Source organism: Patiria miniata, unplaced genomic scaffold (assembly GCF_015706575.1).
Source record: "Patiria miniata isolate m_02_andy unplaced genomic scaffold, ASM1570657v1 HiC_scaffold_19, whole genome shotgun sequence".
Taxonomy (NCBI): Eukaryota; Metazoa; Echinodermata; class Asteroidea; order Valvatida; family Asterinidae; genus Patiria; species Patiria miniata.
In genome coordinates this window covers 3414629-3437901 of record NW_024037057.1, presented here as the reverse complement: position 1 = coordinate 3437901, position 23273 = coordinate 3414629, and the positions used below count along the sequence as shown (strand labels likewise).

Here is a 23273-nt window from a genome sequence, read left to right as displayed (position 1 = left end):
CATGTCAAGGTCAGGGTTAACTGCCGTGTCGCTATACCCTCCAAAATATTTCAATTTGTCAAAGATTTAAAGACAGGAAAAAAACAACTTAACAAACACAAGAAATTACAGTCTGCAAACAATGTGTGAAGTGAAGCAAATGAGCTTCAACTTCGTAAAATTCAAAATGACCGCAATATTTCATTGAACTTGGGTGAGCACTTGAAATATGACTGAACTGGGTGTCAACCACTGATCTCTATATAAAGACTGGATAGCGGATATGCATACAACATTCACACAGTAGACTTTGCATATTGACCAATTCGCCCCCGGTCTCACGAAGATGGCCGCGTATAATACGAACGTTCTACGCGTAATACGCGCGCGTTGTATCAACAGTTGACGCGCATTTTGGTCACGTACACATATTATGATGTTCTAAAAGGAACACATTTCCGTAGTGATTATTATTTCAAAAACGCCGAAAAAGTGATTTGCGGCATTATAAAAGTAACCACTACGTTAGAAAAATTGTAGTAAACCTTGGTCAGTTGGTCAGTGGTGGTGGTCAAAATATAAGTGTCGTGAGCCGCGACGTTACAAAAGAAATCAAGCTGTCTATAAAGACGGCAACTTGTCCTTTGTAGATCACCAGCCGGTCTCACCAATATAATATGGCGTCAAATTCGTACATTGTGCGGCTCTTTATTAGCTATCCAGTCTTTATATAGAGATCAGTGGTGTCAACCATGGACGACACACCTCCGGGGATCTACCACTGAACTTCCGGGCCTTGCACAGGTATCCTCCTGTAAAGCTCTATTAGCTTTGCTCCGAGAGAATGTCAGTCTGAATCTCGACTCCCACCATCCAACGTCCCCCAGAAGAGGTTTGCCAAAGCATTGAACAAATATGCAATGTTGCACAGAGAGGAATACAACCCCATTAAGAAAATGTGCAAGTCTTGGGGGTCACTGCTCGATTGAGAGAATGTGGATACCTTTTTTTTTAAGGGGGGGGGGGGGGGGGAATCAAAGGTTTTTGTGACCTTCCAAATTCTAGTGATATAATTTGGGTTCTTTTCCTGCACGTGCAGTTACAGGCCGAGACATGGATTTGATTTGACGTCCTTCAGAAGAGGATGCTGTTGACTGCCGCCTCTAGATCAGGGTCCGTCTCCGCAGCGTTGGCATCCCCCGAAGCTCCACCTGCGAGAAACTCCTCCTGAGTTGCCTGCTCCTCTACGGCCTGCCGACTCTGGAGCATGCTCAGTTCGTTCTGGAACTGCGCAACAACGGAGCTTTCGTCTAGCAGTGACGAGTCGTCGTCGTTGTTTCCGTAGCCATCTTGCATCCGTCCAGAGGATGGGTACTGCTTGTCCACCGCCGAGTAGGCGTCGCCGTTGTTGAGGCTGGACTCGGTGTCATCGTTCATCGTTTGCTCCGGGGGCGGGCTTGCATCGACTACCGTGGTCACGGGGGCGGGTGGGTAGGAGGAGCTACTGATGTCCGTGTGGAAAATGTCTGCATTCTGCTCGGGCATAAACTGGGTCTGGTCGTCGGCGTCAAACGGGAAGGCGTCCCCCATGTGCTCCAGGTCGTACTCAATGGAGTTTGGATGACTTTCAAAGTCTAATTCAGAGAGCGCCGACTGGTCGTCGAAGTTCATCCCGTCGCTCCCAAGTTCCTGTACCTCTCTGAGCAGGCTGGGTCCGGCCTGGGGGACAGGCGGCTGAACTGTACGGACCTTGTCAAGAGGTTTATGCAGTTTGGGCACGGGGCTTTTGGAGAGCGACTCCTGGCGTTGTAAGTCCAAAATGCTGTTGATGGCACACTCCATTTGCTCTTGTAAGTCAACAACGGATATCTTTTCGTCGTCCTCGTCACTATAATCATCGACTGCTTCATCCTCCATCTCCTTGTCCTCTGTCAAGTCCTCCTTTGTCGGTGCGTCACTGTTGCTCTTCGCCTTCCCTTCCATTCCGATGGATTTCAGAAAGGCCTCGTGGAAGGAGGCTCTCCGGTTTGGCACCATCCTTCTTTGGTTGGACGGAAGGGAAATCTTGGGGTCGCTACCAGCCGGGGGGACGTTGTTGCCAAGATGCTGGGTCATTTTTCTGGATCGATTTCGACAGCAGGCTTTCGTTTCAGTTTTAACTTGACATGGTTTTCAATGTTGCCGCCTCCTTCAGATGAGACCTGCTCGTCAATCAGGTACGCGCTCATGTCAATCTTGCGCTTCTTTGGGGGTAACCGGGGCGACCCGGACCCGGCACCATCCCCGCCGCCGCCGTTTTTAACGCTGTCGCCGCTTTCGGAGTTGGACGATTCCAGGGACCCGTTTTCTCTGGCGGTCGTGCTGCCCTCACTGTCCAGACTGCGCCTCGTGGAAGCCATTTTGCTTGCGACAGCTTCTGTCAAGACGGCCGCTATCTTGGGCGAGAGGAGGTTCTGCGGTATTGACGGGGAGGTCACCAACTCGCGAAGAATAGGGGTATCCTGAGGGAAAGTACAAATGTAAGGATAATCAGCTTCCCGTGGAACACTAAACGAAATTCAATTTAAAAGTTTCCAGGCTCACAATATACAGAGTTGAACTCAGGCACTCACAAGTCAAGCACAAGTCAGTCTCAAGTCAAGTGAAAAGCTATTTTAAGGTGAGTAGACCAGCTGTCCTTTGTTTTGTCAAAGCAACAAAAGTGCTCAAAATCTAAAGATGGGTGCTGAACAACTAACACGATGAAGTTTCAGCTCTGTGAATGCTGTATATTCCAAGAAAACAAGATTCTAGGATCTGGTTTTCAATTCAAATGTTGCCGAGTCATATTTTGAACTGCACCAGAAATCAGCATCCGGAGCACGTTTTCATTCAGCTGATTGCAGCTACGCAATGCCACGCACTCGGCCAACAAATAATAGCAACCGCGCAGGTGTGTGCGTCATGTCAACATCTGTGCGCACCCAATCATGAAATCGCCTTATTACAAACTACTGAAAATAAGTCACGTGACTCATCTTGGAAATGGCCTTCTTTCAATGTTTTCTTCGAAATGACAGCATGCCAGAAGGAATAATTTCACAGGGAGTTTATTGCCGTTACTATCTTTAAACCAAGTACGCTTTTTTCGACAATAAGTTGGTCAGTTACATTTTGGATAGCTGCAAATGATCTACTCTTCCTTTAAATAAACTGTGATAAGGGTATTCCTTTGTCGGTATGTTGTGGTCCCTGCATGTGACCTTGCTTGTTACTTGACTTGTGATAAAACAGATGGAACTGACTTCAACACAAGAAATTTGAAGCAAGTCTGCTGTTCATTACGCCTCAATATCACCGATCTGGGAAAGAACGTTGCAACCTGATGCACGGTGTACAAAGTCTATGGAGAGTCAAGAACATTTCCTAAGTACAGCAAACTCCGGCAAAGTCGGCACTCTCGGGACCCGAGAATTTGTGACGGCTTACGCGTATGCCGACATCTGCTGTAAGTCGTCATTTTGCCGACTTACACGAATGGTCGTTTGCACACATGATTCATTGCACTAATTGGCTTCGATTTACCCTGAATTATCTCCTTAAAGAGGTTGTGGAATGCTCGAAGACATTTCCGTCATTTTTCGGGTATATGTAGCCTAAGGTGTGATGAAATAAAAACGACTATTGTTTCTGTCATGAAATGAGTACAAAAGGTACTTTTGAGAGCTGTTTTTCAGGTCCAGTTTCGACCCGAACGTGCAACTGTGTAAAAGTCGTCGTTGCGGGCAGCAAACAAAACACAGTAAATCGTGACGTAATAAACAGGACTCGTGTATGCTTCTGTGCATCGGGAGTCCTGTTTATTACGTCACGATTTACTGTGTTTTGTTTGCTGCCCGCAACGACGACTTTTACACAGTTGAACGTTCGGGTCGAAACTGGACCTGAAAAACAGCTCTCAAAAGTACCTTATGTACTCATTTCATGACAGAAACAATAGTCGTTTTTATTTCATCACACCTTAGGCTACATATACCTGAAAAATGACGGAAATGTCTTCGAGCATTTCACAACCTCTTTAATGCTCGAGTTGAATCCAGCAAATTAATCCTCGAATTGCATCATCACGTTTGGGGTATTGATAGGGGAGACCGCGATACATATGTACGTGCACACTAACGAATTAAATGCATGCGTGGTCCGGCCGGTATATACCACGCACGCATTGACTGCAGCAGTAGTCATTCAATAAGATGACCCCAAAATGGACAGAGCGCATGCGTACAGCCGAGAGGGGGTGCCGTGCGAAACCACTTTTCACTCGACACTTTGCAAACCACAGTACAGGAAGTCGATGCCAATGCGTGATTTGTTGAATGCCGACATACACAAAGGATTTTGTAATGCTTTTTATGGAAAAGGGACTTATAAAAAGCCGACTTGGAAATAAAAAATTCAATGGAAATGCACTACGGACAATCGGGACTTTAGTCAGACGGCCGACTTGAGCGATTTGACGAGTTGTACGATGTCGGTTTAGCCGGAGTTTACTGTATTTCCTAACAAAACTGGAAATGTTTCTCAGTCCCAGATTCATGTCTTATCATCATTTTTGCAATGAATGCCCTTAAATGAGATGATATATGAAGAAAAAATGTGGCGTCAGGTCGCAACATTCTTTCCCCGATCTGCGATGGAAAACAAAACAAAATCAACTTACAATTTTTTGGCCTGCCTTTACTATTGTAGTGGAAATTGACGTGTGTCTGATTGAAGACGATGACACAGTGGTGGTGGTGCCTACATTACTTGATGGGATTGATACAGTCAAGGTGTTGGAGACCGGGGCAACGCTGTTGAGAAGCTCTGCAGGCCAAGGACATTTGAAAACTACATCATCAAATTGAACGATTCCCAAGTTATAAAGGGAATGTACATCATTGGCTTTTGCTGTAATTTTTTAGAAATGAACTGTTGGAGGGGTTAGTATAATAGATCAAATATTGCTACACTGACATGTTTGAAGTTTTGTGTTCGAAAATGCTTGAAAAACCAAGAAAACACAAAATGTTCAAGTAATCTGGTTCCCTGACTCCACTTAAGATGAAATGGATCAATTTATAGATGCCGGAAAATTGTAACGTAAGGGAACCAGTCTAGCCGGCCTGCACCCGTTCATGAACATGTAACCAATAGCAAACAAAATTTTGACTGAAAAAAAAAAATGGTAAATTTGGAGCAGTAGTTGAAAAATAGTTAGGTTTTTCCAACGGTGGTCGGCCGACCACCGCTGGAAATGTATACAAAAATACTATTTTTTTGAAAATGACTTCACGCCAGGTGCCGTAATTTTACAGGATGCTTTAGACTGTCATTTACCAACATCGAAGTATGGTATTTCGTAAAAACTTGGAAGTTTTATTTTTGCGATGTTTGCAAATGTTGTATATTCCCTTTAACCGTACAAGGGCCGTGAAGGGTTTCATAAAAGATTTTGAAAACCACGGTTCTATTCCTAATATCCTAGTTTACAATTTATAAAATATGAACCAACCACGATGTATCAGTCTACAAACTCATAAAAGCTTGGCAAGAAAAAACAAAAACAATAGTGTGGCGCGTTGCGACCCAGAAGACATGGCGGTCACCATAGTGACTGGATATTATACAAATAATGAATGTTTATATGAGAATATTTTCAAATATACAAAATTTAAAAAATTGAATTCTGGCATCCGCTATTTTTTTTCAGCTTGTTCGAAGCTAAAGGTTTAAAAGTCCAAACATGAACAATATGAAAACTTTATGTAAGTCCTTAAAACAATGCAAAACAATCTGCAAGGCAAGTTCAGTTCGTAACAACCCGCTTCAAAAGCAAGTTTTGTACTGCTGTATAAAACGCATGATGTGGTCTATGATCTAGCGCAAAGATCGTACAGCACCGATGCGTGTCTATGCCTGGCACTATATGATCTTTGGTCTAGCGTGCGTGTGCAATAGATCAAAAGGGATGGAATCAAATGTACGGTGAATGGAACCAAAAATGCACAGTTTATGATGTGGGCCATGCAATGGTTTGATTAGTGAATGCCGCATGACATACAATCCTCCAATCAAATGACAAGGATTTACTTGGGTAATTCCGCATGACATACAATCCTCCAATCAAATGACAAGGATTTACTTGGGTAATGCCGCATGACATTACAATCCTCCAATCAAATGACAAGGATTTACTTGGGTAATTCCGCATGACATACAATCCTCCAATCAAATGACAAGGATTTACTTGGGTAATGCCGCATGACATACAATCCTCCAATCAAATGACAAGGATTTACTTGGGTAATGCCGCATGACATACAATCCTCCAATCAAATGACAAGGATCTACTTGGGTAATGCCGCATGACATACAATCCTCCAATCAAATGACAAGGATTTACTTGGGTAATGCCGCATGACATACAATCCTCCAATCAAATGACAAGGATTTACTTGGGTAATGCCGCATGACATACAATCCTCCAATCAAATGACAAGGATTTACTTGGGTAATGCCGCATGACATACAATCCTCCAATCAAATGACAAGGATTTACTTGGGTTTGGTTTAATCAACTTTTAACACCTCTGATTTTTCTTCAGATCCACCTCCATCTTCGAGACAGCACAACTTTTGTCAAGCTAGACAAGGGAGAAACTATTTTCGAAAAGATAGGTCTGCCGCTGTACCTTGGCTTGCTGTGATGAGTTTCTTGTCGGCTTCTAGCTTGTTGCGCTCATCGCTGAGGAACATCCGCTCAATCATCACCACCTCTGCCGACGGTCGTAGCCTCTGTAAGGAGTCAAAAGCAGGTATCATTAGACCCATCCTCCTAGATTCTTGTTTTTGCTGTTAGACGCTCAAGACTTTCTCAACTTTCTATCAAAATCCTGGGCAAAATTCCCCGTGCTAGAAATGTTTTGCAACAGAATCACAGCAATAACAACAAAATAACAACAAGATTTTGTCAGACTCGGTAGAAATGGCTACACAAATCAATGCCTGGATATGCACCGTTTCTTTGCCGATTCACGACTATCCTGCCAAGCAACTGTAACTTTCCAACATGGGGCTCACTGTGGCACATGTCACACCATTTCAATATATGCGATGCGATCAAGCTAAATGAGTCGTTTGTCGGGAACTTTTATTTGGAGATACAGGCCAAAATAGGGCCACTTCATCACATCACTTCATCACATCTTTTGGTGTTCCGACTTCCAGAATTTTTGAACTCAAGATGGTATCAGCATGTGGTTTTCACAACAGTAATCCTGTAATTGTGCTCTTTTCAAATCCATTAAAAAAAAAATGATCAGGATAAAAAAAACGACTCATTTAGCTTGATCGCATCACATATGTAAAGCACTTTGATACCAGTTAACTCTTTCAGTGCCAAAGTCGTACATGTACGAACCTCGTACATGTACGAGGTAATGTTCGTACTTAAAATCACCAAACCTCGTACATGTACGAGGTAGAGTAAGCATGCTATCACAAGGGGGCGCTCTTGCTCTTTCTAATAATATCATTTTCATTCAGGTATTTATTTGTTTCATTTGAGTTCTTGCGAGAGGGCACAGCACTGACACTCGTATTTTCTGCAAAAAGTGCGGAATTTCCCTGTGTGCAGGACAGTGTTTCAGGGTGTATCACTATGTACGTGACTTCTGTTGACTTTTCAATATACCAAGGATATACCAGAGAGAAACGACAACGAATTTGGTGAGTAAAACTTATTAACTTTTTTTTTTTACAGAATTTTGAACAATTAAAAAAACGCTCAAAGTTGGGCACTTCAGGGTTAAACTTTTCAAATTTCGCGGGCACTGAAAGAGTTAAAAGCGCTATATAAATTATCCATTATGCCTTATAGTGGCATTGGAATAAACATCTCAGAAGAATACTTAAAGTCAGAGTCCATCATTTGCAGCTATCCAAAAAGAAACTGGCGTAATTATTGTTGAAAAACATACTTGATTGAAAGACAGTAAGGGGACTAAACTCCCTGTGAAATTATTCTTTCTGGCAAGCTGTCATTTTGAAGAAATCAACAAAAGAAGGCCTTTTCAATGGCGCTTCTTAAGAAGCACCATAGGAAATTCAAATTAGTAGTTCGTTTTGGTATTCTGCGAAGCGCGCGCGGGCGGTTGCTTTAATTTGTCGGATCAGTGCGCGACATCGCGCAGCTGCAATCCGCTCAGCGAGAACGTGTCTCGGACGCTGAATTCAGGCCCAATTCAAAGCATGATTCTGCAACTTTTGATTTGAAATCGAGATCCTGGAATATTGATTTTCTTGAAATGTACAGCTAAAGCTGAGCTGAAACTTCTTCAGGTTAGTTGTTCAGCACCCCTCTTTAGATCTTGAGCACTTTTGTTGCTTCAAACGAACAAAATGCACAAATTACAAACGATGGACTATACCTTTAAAAAGGTTTAAAGTGTACAAATTCTACACAGTGGATTCCTGCTCACTACAGGCACAACGCCAACCAGTGAGTTCCTCTTTGTTGCTTAGCATCTTTCAAACAATGAACCTTTAGGTGTGAAATCTGGATCCATAAAGTATTTTGAGCTCAACGCCTCTCAGTTTCTGTCCAATGCTACAGCCCATCGCATGTGCATACACAAATCACACTCACTGGACGATGATTTTGAACCCAGACAGTTATGGACAATTCCACGGTTACTCACGTTACATTTTCGTAACGTGAGTAACTGATTTTGTGCGTCTTGTTTATCATACATAGCACATTTTTCTGGATGTCATCTTTGGTGCTTAGGTAGGTCTAGGTCTACTCTATCTACCATGGGGATAACAGCTATTAAACCTTTTCAGTAAGGTAATTACAGCCTAAGGAAACTCAAAAGTACATCAAAAATGTAACGTGAGTAACCGTGGAATTGCCATTATGAAAGTTGAGGATCAACCACACAATATACAGACATGGATTGATTTATATTTTCTGCAGGCTCCACTCACCATGCTCTCGTTGTAGAGCAGCAGCTGGTACTTGCTGAGCATTCGCTGTTTCTTCTCCATCAAGCCGATGCATTTGGCTTCAAAAATTTCGTCAGCTGTCAGGCCACAAGAAGAAAGCGAGTTTTAAAGGTGATATTACATCAAAAAAATTAAGAAATACCTTTAATACTTGACTGAAAAAAAAACCCTGTCCCCAAATCAACTGTCAACCAATTTTTTTTAATCCATTGGTTACACATCCATGAATGGGTGCAAGATAGATGGTCTGGTTCCCCAAGCTGACAATTCCCCAACATCTATAAATTGCTCAATTTGTCTGAAGTAGGGTCAGGGAACCAGACTACAAGAACAAAATTTGTTTCTTTTTTTCCCCCAGCATCTATGGACACAAAACTTTCAACAGGTCAGTTGTAACAATATTTGCTATAAAATACTAACCCCCAAATCCACCAATTTCTGAAAATTACAGCAAAAGCAAATGTTGTATGTTACCTTTATTCACAACAATTGATCTTTCCTTATTGGGTTGTGGCGTCACCGATGGATTCTACATTTGTATGTCGTATTTCATGTTTGGGTTTTGGGGGTCTAAGAGTAAATTAAAGGGAATGTACATCATTGGCTTTTGCTGTAATTTTCAGAAATGAACTATTTGAGGGGTTAGTATAATAGATCAAATATTGTTACACTGACATTTTTGAAGTTTTGGGTTCGAAAAGGTTGGAAAAACCAAGAAAAACAAAAATGTTCAAGTAGTCTGGTTCCCTGACTCCACAAAAGATAAAATGGATCAATTTATAGATGATGGAAAATTGTAAGGTAAGGGAACCAGTCTAGCTGGCCTGCACCCGTTCATCGGAACATGTAACCAATAGCAAACAAAATTTAGACTGAAAAAATGGTAAATTTGGAGCAGTAGTTGAAAAATAGTTAGGTTTTTCCAACGCTGGTCGGCCGACCACCGTTGGAAATGTTTACACACATACCATTTTCTTGAAAATGACTTAACACCAGGTGCCATAATTTTACAGGATGCTTGAGACTGTCATCTACCAACATCTTAGTAAGGTATTTCGTAAAAACTTGGTAGTTTTATTTTTCAATGTTTGCAAATGTTGTATATTCCCTTTAAACCTCCTCGTCTTCTGCACTTCACAACCCTTCCAAGTCTTGCAAAACCACTTGTGCCCATAGAGTTACCACCCCCACTTAAAATTTCTTTGAGGAGTAAACCTCTGTGGAGTATGGATAATACATGTACTTCAAAACTCTGCACAATCCTTTTGTGTCGTGATTAAGCTCAAGGCAACCAGTGCTGTTTTTTTATGCAGTGACTCTCTGTGTAACACTTCATATCCCTTCACCTGAAATTGACCTGGTTTTTCAAGGGTTTTACATATTGCTCTGAATATTGACTTCCTACAAAGAGGGAAAACCTTGAGAGTTTCTGTGCAATTCAGGAGACCATCAATTTGTAAGTATTAATCCACTCAGGGCCCAGGAACCTAGATCCGGGACGCAGCTTCAAGACACCAACAGGCGCAGGGAACTCACTTGTGGCAAGCTGCTTGTCGGTGGCGGTGTTGTCCTGGAACAAGTGGAACGGCAGCAGTCTCTTGATGGCTTTGCTGGGGACGGTGAAGGGTCTCTTGGTGTCGGTCCTCTCCACGCTGGCCTGGTCCTGGGCCAGCTGCTTGGCAACGCTGAAAGAGGAAGAGCAAAGATCGTTTGGATTTTCGCAACACCTCTGTTTCACCAGTCAAACCGGTGCTGAATGCCATGGTCTAATGGTTTGGATCATGTACGATGGTACGTGGGTTCGAACCCTGCCAGGAACATGGTGTTTGTGCCCTTGGGCAAGACACTTAACTACATTTGCCTCTCTCACCTAAGAGTATGAATGGGTACTGTGAGGGTAGAGACCGAATGTGCACTGATGTTGGCTGCCACGTGGTCTCATGGCCTGATGAATTGTACAGCGCTTTGAGATTGTTGATACAATGGAAAGCACTATATAAGTTTAAAACATTTTTTTCATTTTAACCCTTACTCCCTATGCCTTAATTTTAGCTAGGATGTAGCCTTAATCCTGCAAAATCCTTCAATTGGCCTCATTGAAAAATAGCATACGGCTTCAATCCTGCAAATTCCTCCATTATTTCTTGAATATGGTCCGTGGAGGGGTGACCACTGCCTGAATCCTGCAAAATCCTGCGGCAGTGACTGTCAATATTTTGAGGCTTGGCCAGTGACATCCTGGAGCAGTGCGGAGGATTTGAAGCATAATCCAGGCCTATATTTATGCATGGCTGAGCAAAAACAGCACAAGGTCCAGCCCAAGACCATGACAAAGTGCATCCTACGAAATCAGTAATGCACTTTTGCCATGTAACCTCAATCCTCCAAATTCCTCCACTTTGGCAAAGAGGATTTTGAAGGATTCAGGGCGGTTAGTGTTAATTTTGTTGAGTCCATCACTTGTCAGCCTGTGATGGACTGAGCTACCACAAGGCCGTCAAATTCTTCAGTTGTGCATCCCGCACACGATTAAGAGAGACGGCATTCATCAACAGTTGGTGGCATATCGAGAAATTATTTTGTTGGTTTTTAAAACATTTTTAATTTTTTTTTTTTACAATTTTCTCCCGAAAACTTGTTCAATATGCCGGACAACATTCCCAAACGGGCCGAGTGCAGAGAGCATGTTCAGCATGTTGATAAAATGCGTGGCTACCCCTCCCTTTTTCCCCCTTCCCCTTTTTTGTTTTATTCATGGAAGGGAGGAGGAGGGTATGAGTTTCAACCCCCCCCAAAACCCCCACTTGCTACGCCACAATCAACAGTGATGGAGTCTGATATCTAGGGAGCTCGCACAAGACAAAGCACTGGATTATGATGGGGATTCCTTCACAGATTAAGTAGTACACCAACTGTTTGTGGCGCGACATTTTTGCAAGGAACATCCAACAAAATTTGAAAAAATTGGGGCACCTTTTAACAAAATTTTGAGACACTGCCTTTGTGATATAGCACGACAGCATGGATCCATCAAACTCCATCAAAAACCAGGCGCAAGATTTTGACAAAATCGAGGCGAACAAAAAAAATAAATAAATAAAAGGTGAGCACTTACGGGGTGGCTTTTGGTTTTTTGAATAGTTTGTCCTTTTCCTTTTCTTTGTCCTTTTCTTTGTCCTTATCTTTGTCTTTCTCCTTGTCCTTGTCTTTGTGCTTGGACTTGTGTTTGTGTTTCTCCTTCTCCTGCTTAGGGAGGATCTCCTTGGGGGACTCCCTGGGGGCGACCGGCTGGGACATGATTGCCGGCTTGATGGCGATGTTCTTCTGCAAATCACAAACGAAACAAAAGTTCAAAGTTAAAATCTTTATCGGTACAAGGAACAAACGGGAGAATCGTTAACCCTAACCCTGCCAGACGCAACACACTGCATCAAGTGTAAAGGTCCGTGGGACCTTGCTGCATTGAGCCACCAACACCAGGGCATAAACGGCCAATTCTGAGACAATGAGAGCTAGGCCCATTGAACAATGCCACAGTTGTATCCTGCTGCATTTGGTGACCGCAGACTCTGAGGCCGTTTGGCCTGGAGATTTGTGATCTGATGGATCTTGCTACACCGGGCAAGCTTGTCATATTTGACAAGTGTTGCATGTTGCTGCATTCAGCAGGGTTTTTATTCAAAATAGCCTAGAGGTTAGGGTTTATCTTTTTTTGAGTAATGGGCCCCGCCTACAACTGTCAGACTACAACTAGGAAGTCACACACACAAAAAGAAAAGAAAGTTCCCCAACATTTTTTCCTCACTTTAAAATGACTTCAAAAGAAAAATGAGGAAATAAGGCGCAGTCCGCGCCTTATTTCTCTCGAAATTAGACTACGGCTGCTGCTTACTTAACGGTATCTCAAAGAAAGATCTTTCTCGTCTTCAACGGCTTCAAAACAGATGTGCTAGGCTCATTTTCCAGATGCCCATTTACACACATATATCTCCCCTTCTTAACCAGTTACACTGGCGTCCAGTTGCACAACGCATTCAATTCTGTACTATGGTCCACACTTACAAATCTCTCAACTCCTCTGCCCCTGATTACCTCTCTTCTCTTCTCTCAATTCGAACCGGGTCTCACTCCCTTCGCTCTTCTCATGGGCAATCTCTTGTTGTCCAGAGGACAAATAAACTCGCAGGTGATCGGGCCTTCTCTATTGCTGCTCCCCGATTGTGGAATAGTCTACCCATCCCTATCAGAAACTCCGATACTGTGCCAACCTTCAAGAAGGCTCTCAAAACCCATTTTTTTCCCCCACACCATAGCTGGTCGTACGCCCTTGTTGTTTTTCTGTTGTTCTTTCTGTAGTTCTTTCTTTCTTTGTTTCAGCGCCTTGTATCCTTTGGCAATTTGGCGCTCTATAAATCCAGTTATTATTATTATTATTATTATTAAATCAGCTGATGCAAGGAAAAGCTAAACTGCATAGATTGTCATATGACCTATTTGTGCAGACTGGGATGTGTTGGTCATGGGAGCAAATGGTGCGCACTATTCACAAACAATGTTCAACCGAATGCGCACACACTCAATCAGAGGGTTCCAACAGAAAAGTGGGGCCGAATGCCTTCACTTAACGAGTTCACATTTCCCGTTTTAAACCACCGAGGGCGCTGTTACACAACGAACGTAACAAAAGTCCCGTACCTTTGCCGGGCTGCTCGTGATGACCTTTTGGGTGATCTGCTGCAGCTGTGGCTGGTTGCCACTCATCCTTCCCTGTAAACAGAAGACAAAATATCAGTGGGTATCAAGAACCCACTCCATGAGGTCCACAATAGATTGTTTCATATAGTGGTCATCCATGGCCAAGTTCGCGCAAGGACTATAGTTGACCAATGGTTAACCATAGTTCGACTAACGCTTGCCCGAACGCCGTTTCGACGATGGTGGTCGACTACGCTAGTTGACTATTTGGAACCAACCTACTGGGGCTGGTTGCGTTGCTGGTAACCAATAGCCGCGTACATTCATAACGCTAGCAGAGAGCCAAGATCCAGAAGTTTAGCGATGACATTTTGACCAGCGTTTGACTAGAGACGTTCGCACGTTGCTATCAGTGCGCAGGCGTAAGGTACGTCACAAATCAACCACTAGTCGACCAATGGTCCTTGCCCGAACTTAGCCCATTACAGCGAGATCGGCTGCTAGGGCTCCAAAAAAAAAAAAAAAAAAATACACTAAAGTTTGAGGCGAAAGGGTATGTTCGTAACAGCCAAATGTTCAGTATTGCAGTGATTGTTAGAGTGGCGTGCTCTACTGTATTACTTCTAAGGATATTGGAAAAAGGGACACTGCACAGCATTCGAAAGGGAGTAGTTGCAGAATACCCCGCCGCTTGGAAATTCACCCCTAAAATCATCTGGCTACACGGTTGGAATCGCTGTCCAAATTAACTACCCTTTTGCCGGCTACATGGATACTGAATGCCAATCCCCTTAACCCTTTGCGGATGGGTTTTAAATGCCCGGCTAACACGCATGACTGCACAGCGGCCTTTGTCCGCTACCATCTGTGGGGCGAACGCAGCACAAGCACTGCTCACACGCATACCAGTGAGGATTTGTGGAAAGTGGGTTGGCGGCTATGCCCGCTCCCCGGCGTCAAGGGGTTAAGAAGCAATACAAAATGAGTGGGGGTTGCTGAAAAAATTCCAAGTCCAAATTAACTACCCCGTTGCCGGCTACGCGGATACGGAGTGGGAGTGCAGTGCAGCGTGATGCGTGTACACGCAGGTAGCACTGAGAAGGCTTTTTGAGGGCAATCAACCATGACTCTGTAGCCGGCTACGAGGTGGATAGATCGAGTTGCGGGGTATTCTGCAATTGTGCCTTCCAAAGTCCAAACGCATACCTGTGCTTGCATCTTGAGCAGCAGCGTCTGGTGATGCTTGGAAAACTGCTGCAGCTGCTCTGGCGTCATCTTCTTGAGGTGCTCCTGCAACTGTTTGACCATCAGCTGCTGCTTGGTGGTTGGACCACCTGCCTGGGCTGCTCCCTGACAACCCAAACATAACATGCCAAAGTCGGAATATTTTGATGATGAAAGACAACAAAATGTTCAGGTTTTGTTTGGTTTGAGCCAGCATTTTATCCCTGCTGCTGCTCAATTTTTCTCAATCAGTGCAACAAAAACATGACACATTTATTTTGACAGATTTTGGACAAACCCATGTACCATTTGTCGAGTAAGGTTGGCGTGGGGAGTCAGGTTGGCGTACCGGTACTTTCCTCGCCTTCAACCACTGTGACCCGGGTTCGAATCCCACCTGAGCCAACATGTGGATTGGGTTTTCAGTCCCTACCTGATTCCGTGGGTTTTCCCCAGAATGTTCTTCTGATATTTTCCTCCCACCCTCTAAAACTGTAGTTTCTACTCATTGTCTCCTCTCTACAGGTTTTTTCAGGCTTGCGAGCTACAGTGCCTGGGGCGCTTTTAAGGATTCCTTGGTTTCATTACCAGAAATAAACAATAATGTGACATGTCATATCCTGCAAGAAAGTAAGACTTCCTTGAACCAATACTTCTGCAAATACAGTCGACTCTCGTTAATGTTTGTCTAAGAGGAACATCAGTCCCATTCATTGTGCACAAAAATGCAGTCGGGACCAAGGCTTATTGTTTGTTATAACCAGAATTTGTATTAACAGTGTTTGTACTAATGAGAGTTGACTGTACCATGCATACGTCATTGTTGCTATATCAGGTGTTTTATTTCTTCGGCTTCCTTGGTATGAAACAACTGAGACTTTTACCATTTCCCTGAATGGGATGCAAGGTTACTCCCCAGCTAATTCTGGTATATATTTTTACTCGGAGACGGAGAGAGGAAACTTTGGTGAAGTGGCGTGCCCAAGGACACAACATGCGGCAGGCATCGCATTTCAACCCCTGACCCTCTGATCGGGATTTACAAAACCCTAGCCACTAGGCCTCACAACTCTTATGCAGCTGCAAACAACAAAAATCCAAACAGAATGAAAAAAACATGGGATAAACAGCCTAACCCATGAAAGCAAGTTGCATTCCAAGACCCCCATTAGGGACCGTGACCATTCAGCCCTGGTATGAAAAGGGCCCCCGGTACCTCGTCCGGTCCAGAGCCAGTCCGGTCTTCAGCCCAGTCTCGTCCGGTACATGGTCCTGTCTGACCAGAAGTTTTGAAGTCAGTCAGGTGCATCAATTTATTGCCCTTCAGAGAACGTCCAAGGCAGAACAAAAGCAGATTTACCGGATTAAAGATAAAATCCTTCCAAACGCCTTTTTAATTTACGGCCCCATTGTGCGCGAAACCGCATGGCAGGGGTTTTGATCTGTGCCGACGAAAGTGTTCTATTGTTTCGCGCTGAGAGATGAAAACCACAAGCAGGTTTCTTCTGGGATATATTACATGTGTCAATACTTGCAAACAATAGACCCCAGGATAGAGGAGTTCCTGATTAGCAACCGGACCAGCTCCTGGGCCGGTAGCTGGGACGGTACGAAAGGACTTCTTGGGAGGGGACGAGCTTACCGGGGGGCCCTTTTCATACCGGGGCTGAATGGTCACGGTCCCTTACCTGTGGCGAGGCTTGTATCGCTGCCGCTGTTGCAACAGCTGAGGCCAACTGCTGCTGCTGTTGCTGCTGTTGCAGCGTGTCTTTACCACCGAGGGATTGAGACAGGACTTGGCTGGATCCCGCTGCTGCAGACTGCTGCTGAGCTGAGGAGAAGGCAGGGGTGGACTGGCTTAAAACCTGGGACTGCTGGGACGATGGGGTGGCAGCCGTCACCAACTGGGATGCCGAGACAGACTTCTGTTGCCGCGACCCTGGGGGAAAACGAACCATATTTTTTTTTTTACTTTTAGGGTTCACATATGTGATGCGATCAAGCTACAGGAGTCGTGTGTCGGGAATTTTTATTTGGAGATACAGGCCAAAATAGAGCCACTTCATCACATCACTTAATCACGTCTTGTTGTTCCGACTTCCATAATTTTTGAACTAAAGATGGTATCAGCAAAAATTTGACCAGGTTCGACAAACGACTCATTTAGCTTGATCGCATCACATATATTGCTTACTATTCATAAAATCTACGCATATATGTACTCCAGCATGAAAAAAAAGGCAAACAATACCAAACGGTTTCTGGATACAACGATCAGGCTACATATTACCAGTCAGGAGGTACTTATGAACAGAGTCCAAACAGCCAATTCATAATTTGTTTCACAAATTCTTTACCAACAACAGAAGGGAATGGAAAGGCAATTCCTAGGATACCCTGCCATTTTAATTCTGGTTATATTTTGGCGGCATTGTATTATCTATTAGGGCAGAAAGAAGAAGTGCGAAAGTCCTTTTTAAATTTGAAGCTCCCAGGCACAAAATTCCATCATACAATAATAAACTGATACAGTTAGAAAACTTTTGCCTTACATGGGAGAGTACCAGTCAACAGCAACGAACATGCAATGAGACTTTGGCTGGTGACCTGTTTTCGCTAAGCAAATGTCTTCCGTGCTTAGCAGAATTGAGTCGGCCCCAGATCGACGGCACTCACCTCCCGAGGCCAGGTACTGGGCCAGCTGCTGGCGCGCCTGCTGCACTATCTTCTGCTGCAGCGACTGCAGCTGGGCCAGCATGTTCTTCTGTTGCTCCGTGGGGTTGACAATGGCGCTGACCTGCCGGATGTGGCTCTGGATGACCTGCAGCTGCTTCTGGGTCTGGATGCTGATCTGCTGGATGACCTGCTGCCGGGTGTTGGCGGTGGAGCTTGACTGCACGATTCAGGCAGACAGAAGGGGGAGAAATAACAGTCATAAAATGGGCAGAGGGAGTGAACCATTTATATCTTGGTATCCAGGGACCACTTTCCTGGTGCTGCTAGACCTTCAGATCTGCATGTTACATATTTTCAGGTGACAGTCACGATGATAACTGATGTATATCTAAAGTGATATAAGATTTGAGGCTTTGCATGGTGGGGTATCGGTATCGTTTCGGTTTGCGGTAACACCATGTGGTAATAACTACTACTTGGAAGATATTAGTTCTGAAAAGAACTTGTCCTGCTTATTATCAACTTTGCTAAGTAGTTTTTTTGTTGTTGTTCTGATAAGAACAGTCCTGCTGTAAGTTCTAAACGAACTTGTCTTTGGTCTCATATATCTAAAGTGCTTAGCACAAATATGTTAAGACATCCTCCCAAACACATAACCTGTCATACAATTTATATTGAAAAGGGGGAGGGGTGATGTGCAGTGAAACCATTTTCACTACAGTACCCAGGGACCAATACCCAGGAGCTCCTAAGGAACCCAGGGATCACAGTATTGCGAAAGCCTGCAAGAATTTCAATTTTTAGGCTTTGGATTCCAACAAAAAGGATGAATTTGTAAAAGAAGCCATGCATTGGAGAACTTACCAACTGGGAGATTCCTGATGAGCTGCCTTGCTGCCCGCCTTGTGGCTGCTGTTGCATCTGTACTCCTTGCTGCACCTGCTGCTGTTGTTGCTGGCTGACACCTTGCAGCTGTACATTTGTCTGCACCTGCATCCCTTGCTGTTGCTGCAGCACCCCTTGTTGTTGCACTTGTATCCCTTCCTGCTGGTGACCACCTTGCTGCACCAACATCCCTTGCTGCTGCTGTTGCAGGCCTTGCTGTTGCACCTGCACCCCTTGTTGAGCAGCATTTTTGGCTCCTTGCTCTACACTCTGCAACTGTTGACTACCTGCAGGTGCATTTACCAGCAACTGGGAATGGCCACCCTGGGATGCCTGGTTGACTCCAGTCTGTGCTTGCTGCGCTTGCAGTGTGGCAGCCGCAGTGGCAGCACTCAACTGTCTCTGCTGCTGCAGCTGTTGATGGACTGTCATTTGAGGCGCAGGGGCACTGGTTGCACTTTGAGACCCAATCTGGAATATGTTTCCTTGTGAGACTTGGAGGCTTCCTTGTGATGCCTGATCCAGGCTCTGTGGAGTCTGAACCACGCTGGCAAGCTGACCCAGAGCTAGGTCCTGCTTCTCCAGGTTAGATTGTTGGCCCGGTGTAACCTGTGAGATTTGCTGTTGCGCCTGACTCTGGGGAAAGGTCTGCTGGGAGTTGGCACTCCCGACTGCCATTTGTTGGTCTAGGGACAATGTACTGCTTTGTTGTTGCTGCTGAAGTTGCAGCTGCTGCTGCTGCTGTTGAATCTTTTGCTGGCGCATTCTTGCCAGATGTATGGCTGCTGAGCCAAGCCCTCCAAATGGTCGCTGTCCTTGAGAGTTGACTATCTGTTGTTGTGGAACAGTGTTAACTCTTGTCTGTTGCAAGACTTGGAACCCTTGCTCAGAGGATGGTTGGATTTGAGTTTGATTGAGAGATTGATCACTGTTGTTGTTAATGTTTCCAAGTTGAGATGTCCCCTGGCTTTGCTGGGCTGTTGAGGCATTATTTAATGCTTGTGGATCACCTGACTGACTTTGTGAGGCTTGGAGCAGGGAGTCCTGTGCACTTTGACTATCTTGCTGTAGTTGCAGCTGCTGTTGTTGTTGCTGCTGCTGCTTCTGTTGCTGAAGGATCACTTGTAGTTGTTTTACTATCTGTGGATTAGCCTGAATGAACTGCTGCAGTTGCTGTTGGGATGTGATCTGCTGCCCCTTACCGCTTTGGTTGATGAGGGCCTGCAGGGCTTGCCCAAAAGTCATTTGCCGTGACCCTGATTTTGGCTGCTGCAATGGCTGTTGTTGCTGTTGTAATTGTGCCTGTTGGTCTGGACTTGGCTTGGAGGACTGTGACGTCTGTGGCTGACTCAATGGTGCCTGCGACGTCTGCGGCTGACTCAATGGTGCCTGTGACGTCTGTAACTGCAAACCTTGCGAACTCATCGAAAGAAGCTGTTGCTGTGATGTGTATGCCATTTGGGAGCTGTGCAGGACCTGTTCAACAGTTTGCTGAGCTTGTTGCTGATTTGCAGTCAGATTCCCTTGCTGCTGCTGTTGCTGCTGCTGTTGCTCCTGTCGCATTGATTGTCCTGGTGCAGACTTTAAAAGTTGCTGCCCTGTCGGTGCTTGGTGGAGTGCCAGCTGCGCCTTAAGCTGTGCCTGCTGAGCTGAGAGCTGTGCTTGCTGCTGTGCTTGCTGCTGTGACAGTCGTAGTGCTTGCTGTAGTGCCTGCTGAGCTCCTTGAGACACCTGCCCGATTGATTGGCTGGCCGGCTGAACTTGCTGCCCTGCCTGTTGCTGCTGTTGTTGAACCTGTTGGGCTTGCTGCTTCTCCTGCTGCAACTTCAACACCTTCTGGTAGAGCTGAAACTGCTGCTGATCAGCATCCAGCAAGGCCTGTGCCTTGGAATCTGCTTGCTTCTGCTGGACCGACACCGAGTTATGGCTCACCTGATACACGGACTGAGTGACTTGAGGAGCCACGGATAACTGACTGCCAGCTTGACTGCCAGCTTGACTGACAGTCATTGTTGGTATACCCTGCGCATTCGGAGTGATGGTGAAATCTGTCTGCAAGACAACTGTGGCTGGATTCTGATGCGTTGGAACCCGCTGGATTGCCTGCGCTGACGTTTGTAGTGGGGATGCCTTCTCCACTACGCCTGTCTTAGGGGCTATGTCTGTGCTTGTTTTCTTCTTCTTCGAAGGTCGCGAGGGCTTCTTTGTCTTGCTACTTGCTGACTCAGTCTGGCTCTCACTAATGGCAGGTTCTGGTGCGACCTCATTTCCAGACTGCGTTGTGGTTGTGGAGGCAACTGGCTGTGACTGTGTCATCACAATGATGTTTCCTTGGCTTGTACCTATGGTAATGACTGGATGCACTTTTTGGGAGGTCCCGCTGTTTGTTAGGACAGTCTGATTCTGGAGCACAACAGCCTGCTGAGGCATAATAATCCCAGTTTGTGATGTCACAGTTCCTTGTGAATGGGCAAGGGTCTTCGTCAAGGCACTTGCCTGTCCTGTTGTGGGTTGGTTAACAATTTGATAGGTCTGCTGAACTGGAGTGTTGCCATCCGGGTGTGCTGCTGCAACTTGGAGTGGCTGACCTGTTGACTGCTGTTGAACTACTCTAAAGCTCTGCTGCTGCTGCTGTGGGGTGCTTGAAGTACCTTGTTGAACAGCCTGCGCAGGAATCTGTAGAATTTGACCCGAAGTTGGGTGCTGCACCAAGCGGAAACTTGTTTGCTGTGTGGAACTGTTGTTATTCTCCTGTTGAGTTGCTGCTGCTGGCTGCAGCAACTGCGGGACCACCTGTGGTTGTTGGGTCTGGTCTTGGCTCGCTGTAGAGACCATGACAGGTTGCCCCAGGGTCGGGTGAGTGATGATCTGATAATTCTGGGGAACTGTACCAGCCTGTAGGGCCTGGGTGGGAATCGAAATTTGCACCGGTCTGATAGAGATTGGAGTCTTTGTTGTGGTTCCACCAGCGGGCTTGGGCTGTATGTTGGCGGGGCCTTTGATGACCTGGGGTGCGGCTATGATGGTCTGCATGGCAGGTACTTTGGGTGCGGCTTTTGGAGGGGCTTGGACTAAAGTAATTTGCTGACCAGCGGCTCCTCCGATGATGACCTGACCTAAGGTCATGACCCTTCCCGAAGGGAGAGCACCGCCTTGCTGTATGATCTGGTTGCTCGGTATGATCTGGATGGGTTGTCCCACTGCCTGATTCTGTCCCAGTGACTGGGTCATGCTTTGCACAGCCTGTAGCATTGTGCTAGAGAGTGTGACAGGTTGACCAGCAGCATTTCTGGCGATGATTGTGGAGTTCGGGGCGAGGTAGTGCAAGGTGCTCCCAGGGGTCTGAGCTGCTGCAGGGGCTGCCTTGACCGGCTGTTCCTGGACTTGGCTGACAGCCTGTCCCTGTAGGGCCCTCTGGGCTGTAGAGTCTTCAACAACAGCGCCTGTCGCATTGGAACCACTGTTCAGAACCTGTAACGGTGGTGTCTCAGCATATGGCTTGATGGTGGCTACTGGGATTGCACTTGAACCGACAGAGGATTGTGCAACCTGAACTTGTGAGCTCTGCAGCAACTGAACAAACTGCGTTTGTGCCCCTGTTCTGGGGTCGTAATTGCTAGCTCCCGCAACATTCTGCTTGGTTGAACTGTCTGTCCCGGCGAGATCGTCACCATGAGTTGTACTTGATACGGCTTGAAGATCAAGCTCGTGAGAGGTCGAAACTGATGTTTGCTGGTAGCTTGGTTGAGGGCCACTCTGAGGCAAGATCAGGTCAGTTGGCGAGAGGAGTTGATGGCTAGATGGAAAGTTATTCTGAAGGAGAAACACATTCAAGACATACAGTGATAAAGATTTCACGTGTGGGATGCCGTCTTTCCAAAGATTTCACTGGTGGGGTACCGTTCCCTTTGTACGAGTACCCCAAAAGAAGCTCTGGTGTGTACGGATGCTATCACGGAAAGGACTTGTAGGGTAGGAGCATTGCTGTCCTTTTATCATTATTTCTAAAGATTTCACTTGTGGGGTACCGTTTTTCTAAAAATTTCACTTGTGGGGTATCGCTCCCTTTGTACCAGTACCCCACAAGTGGTCCTGGTCAGTACGGACTTACATAATTTAGGACTGGTAGGTGTCTCCAAAAATTTAATTTAGGCGTCACAAAAATCAATAAATAAATGTGTTGTACGGGTAAATGCATACTACATGGTACATCGCATATTCAAACGTTTTGATGTTTCCTTCAGGAAAAACTAGTTACGTGTTGACAACATTAAAAAAAATCATGGCTTGAATGATAGAATTGTTGGGGACAAGTGTGCAGTACCTGTTCGTTGTCTGTCGCATCGTTATACAGGTTCAGCTGCAGCTGCTGCTGCTGCTGTCTGCTTTCATTCTGCAAAAACTCATCCAGGGCAATAGGGTCACTGCAATCAAACGGATCATCAAGAAACAGGTAATTAAGAAATTATTTCTTTCTTTATGCAACTAAGGCCTTCTCCGATTTGGGCATTTCTGGACATATGGCCGAGTCACTGTACCCTATCAGTAGAACACATGGACACTGTAAGCCACAATCCTCTTTGCAACATGGAGGATTTTGCAAGATTGAGGCTATATGGCAATATAGCTTGGCTTATTTTTGAGAATGCACTTAGTCAAGGTCTTGGGCAGGACCTTGTATTGTTACAACCTGTCAGTTAGAATACCAAATTTCTGTTTGTAAGAAGCTTCTATACCCCTACCACACCAAAACAGCAGCAGGGGTTCAAACAGCTCCTTGTTCCTTG

General features: G+C 45.3%; 1 protein-coding gene across 1 annotated transcript in view; it reads right to left on the bottom strand.

The window, feature by feature from the left end:
• Positions 1–998: 998 nt before the first annotated feature.
• Positions 999–23273, bottom strand: part of LOC119725340 (treacle protein-like) — a 29626-nt gene continuing 7351 nt past the window's right edge. Inside the window, 13 exon segments of the mRNA XM_038196736.1 lie at positions 999–2093; positions 2096–2480; positions 4679–4824; positions 6693–6795; positions 8989–9083; positions 10543–10691; positions 12122–12330; positions 13702–13773; positions 14908–15051; positions 16614–16864; positions 17602–17818; positions 18466–22299; positions 22811–22910. Of these exon segments, the coding sequence (XP_038052664.1) occupies positions 1114–2093; positions 2096–2480; positions 4679–4824; positions 6693–6795; positions 8989–9083; positions 10543–10691; positions 12122–12330; positions 13702–13773; positions 14908–15051; positions 16614–16864; positions 17602–17818; positions 18466–22299; positions 22811–22910 (6685 nt within the window). The 3' untranslated portion in view covers positions 999–1113.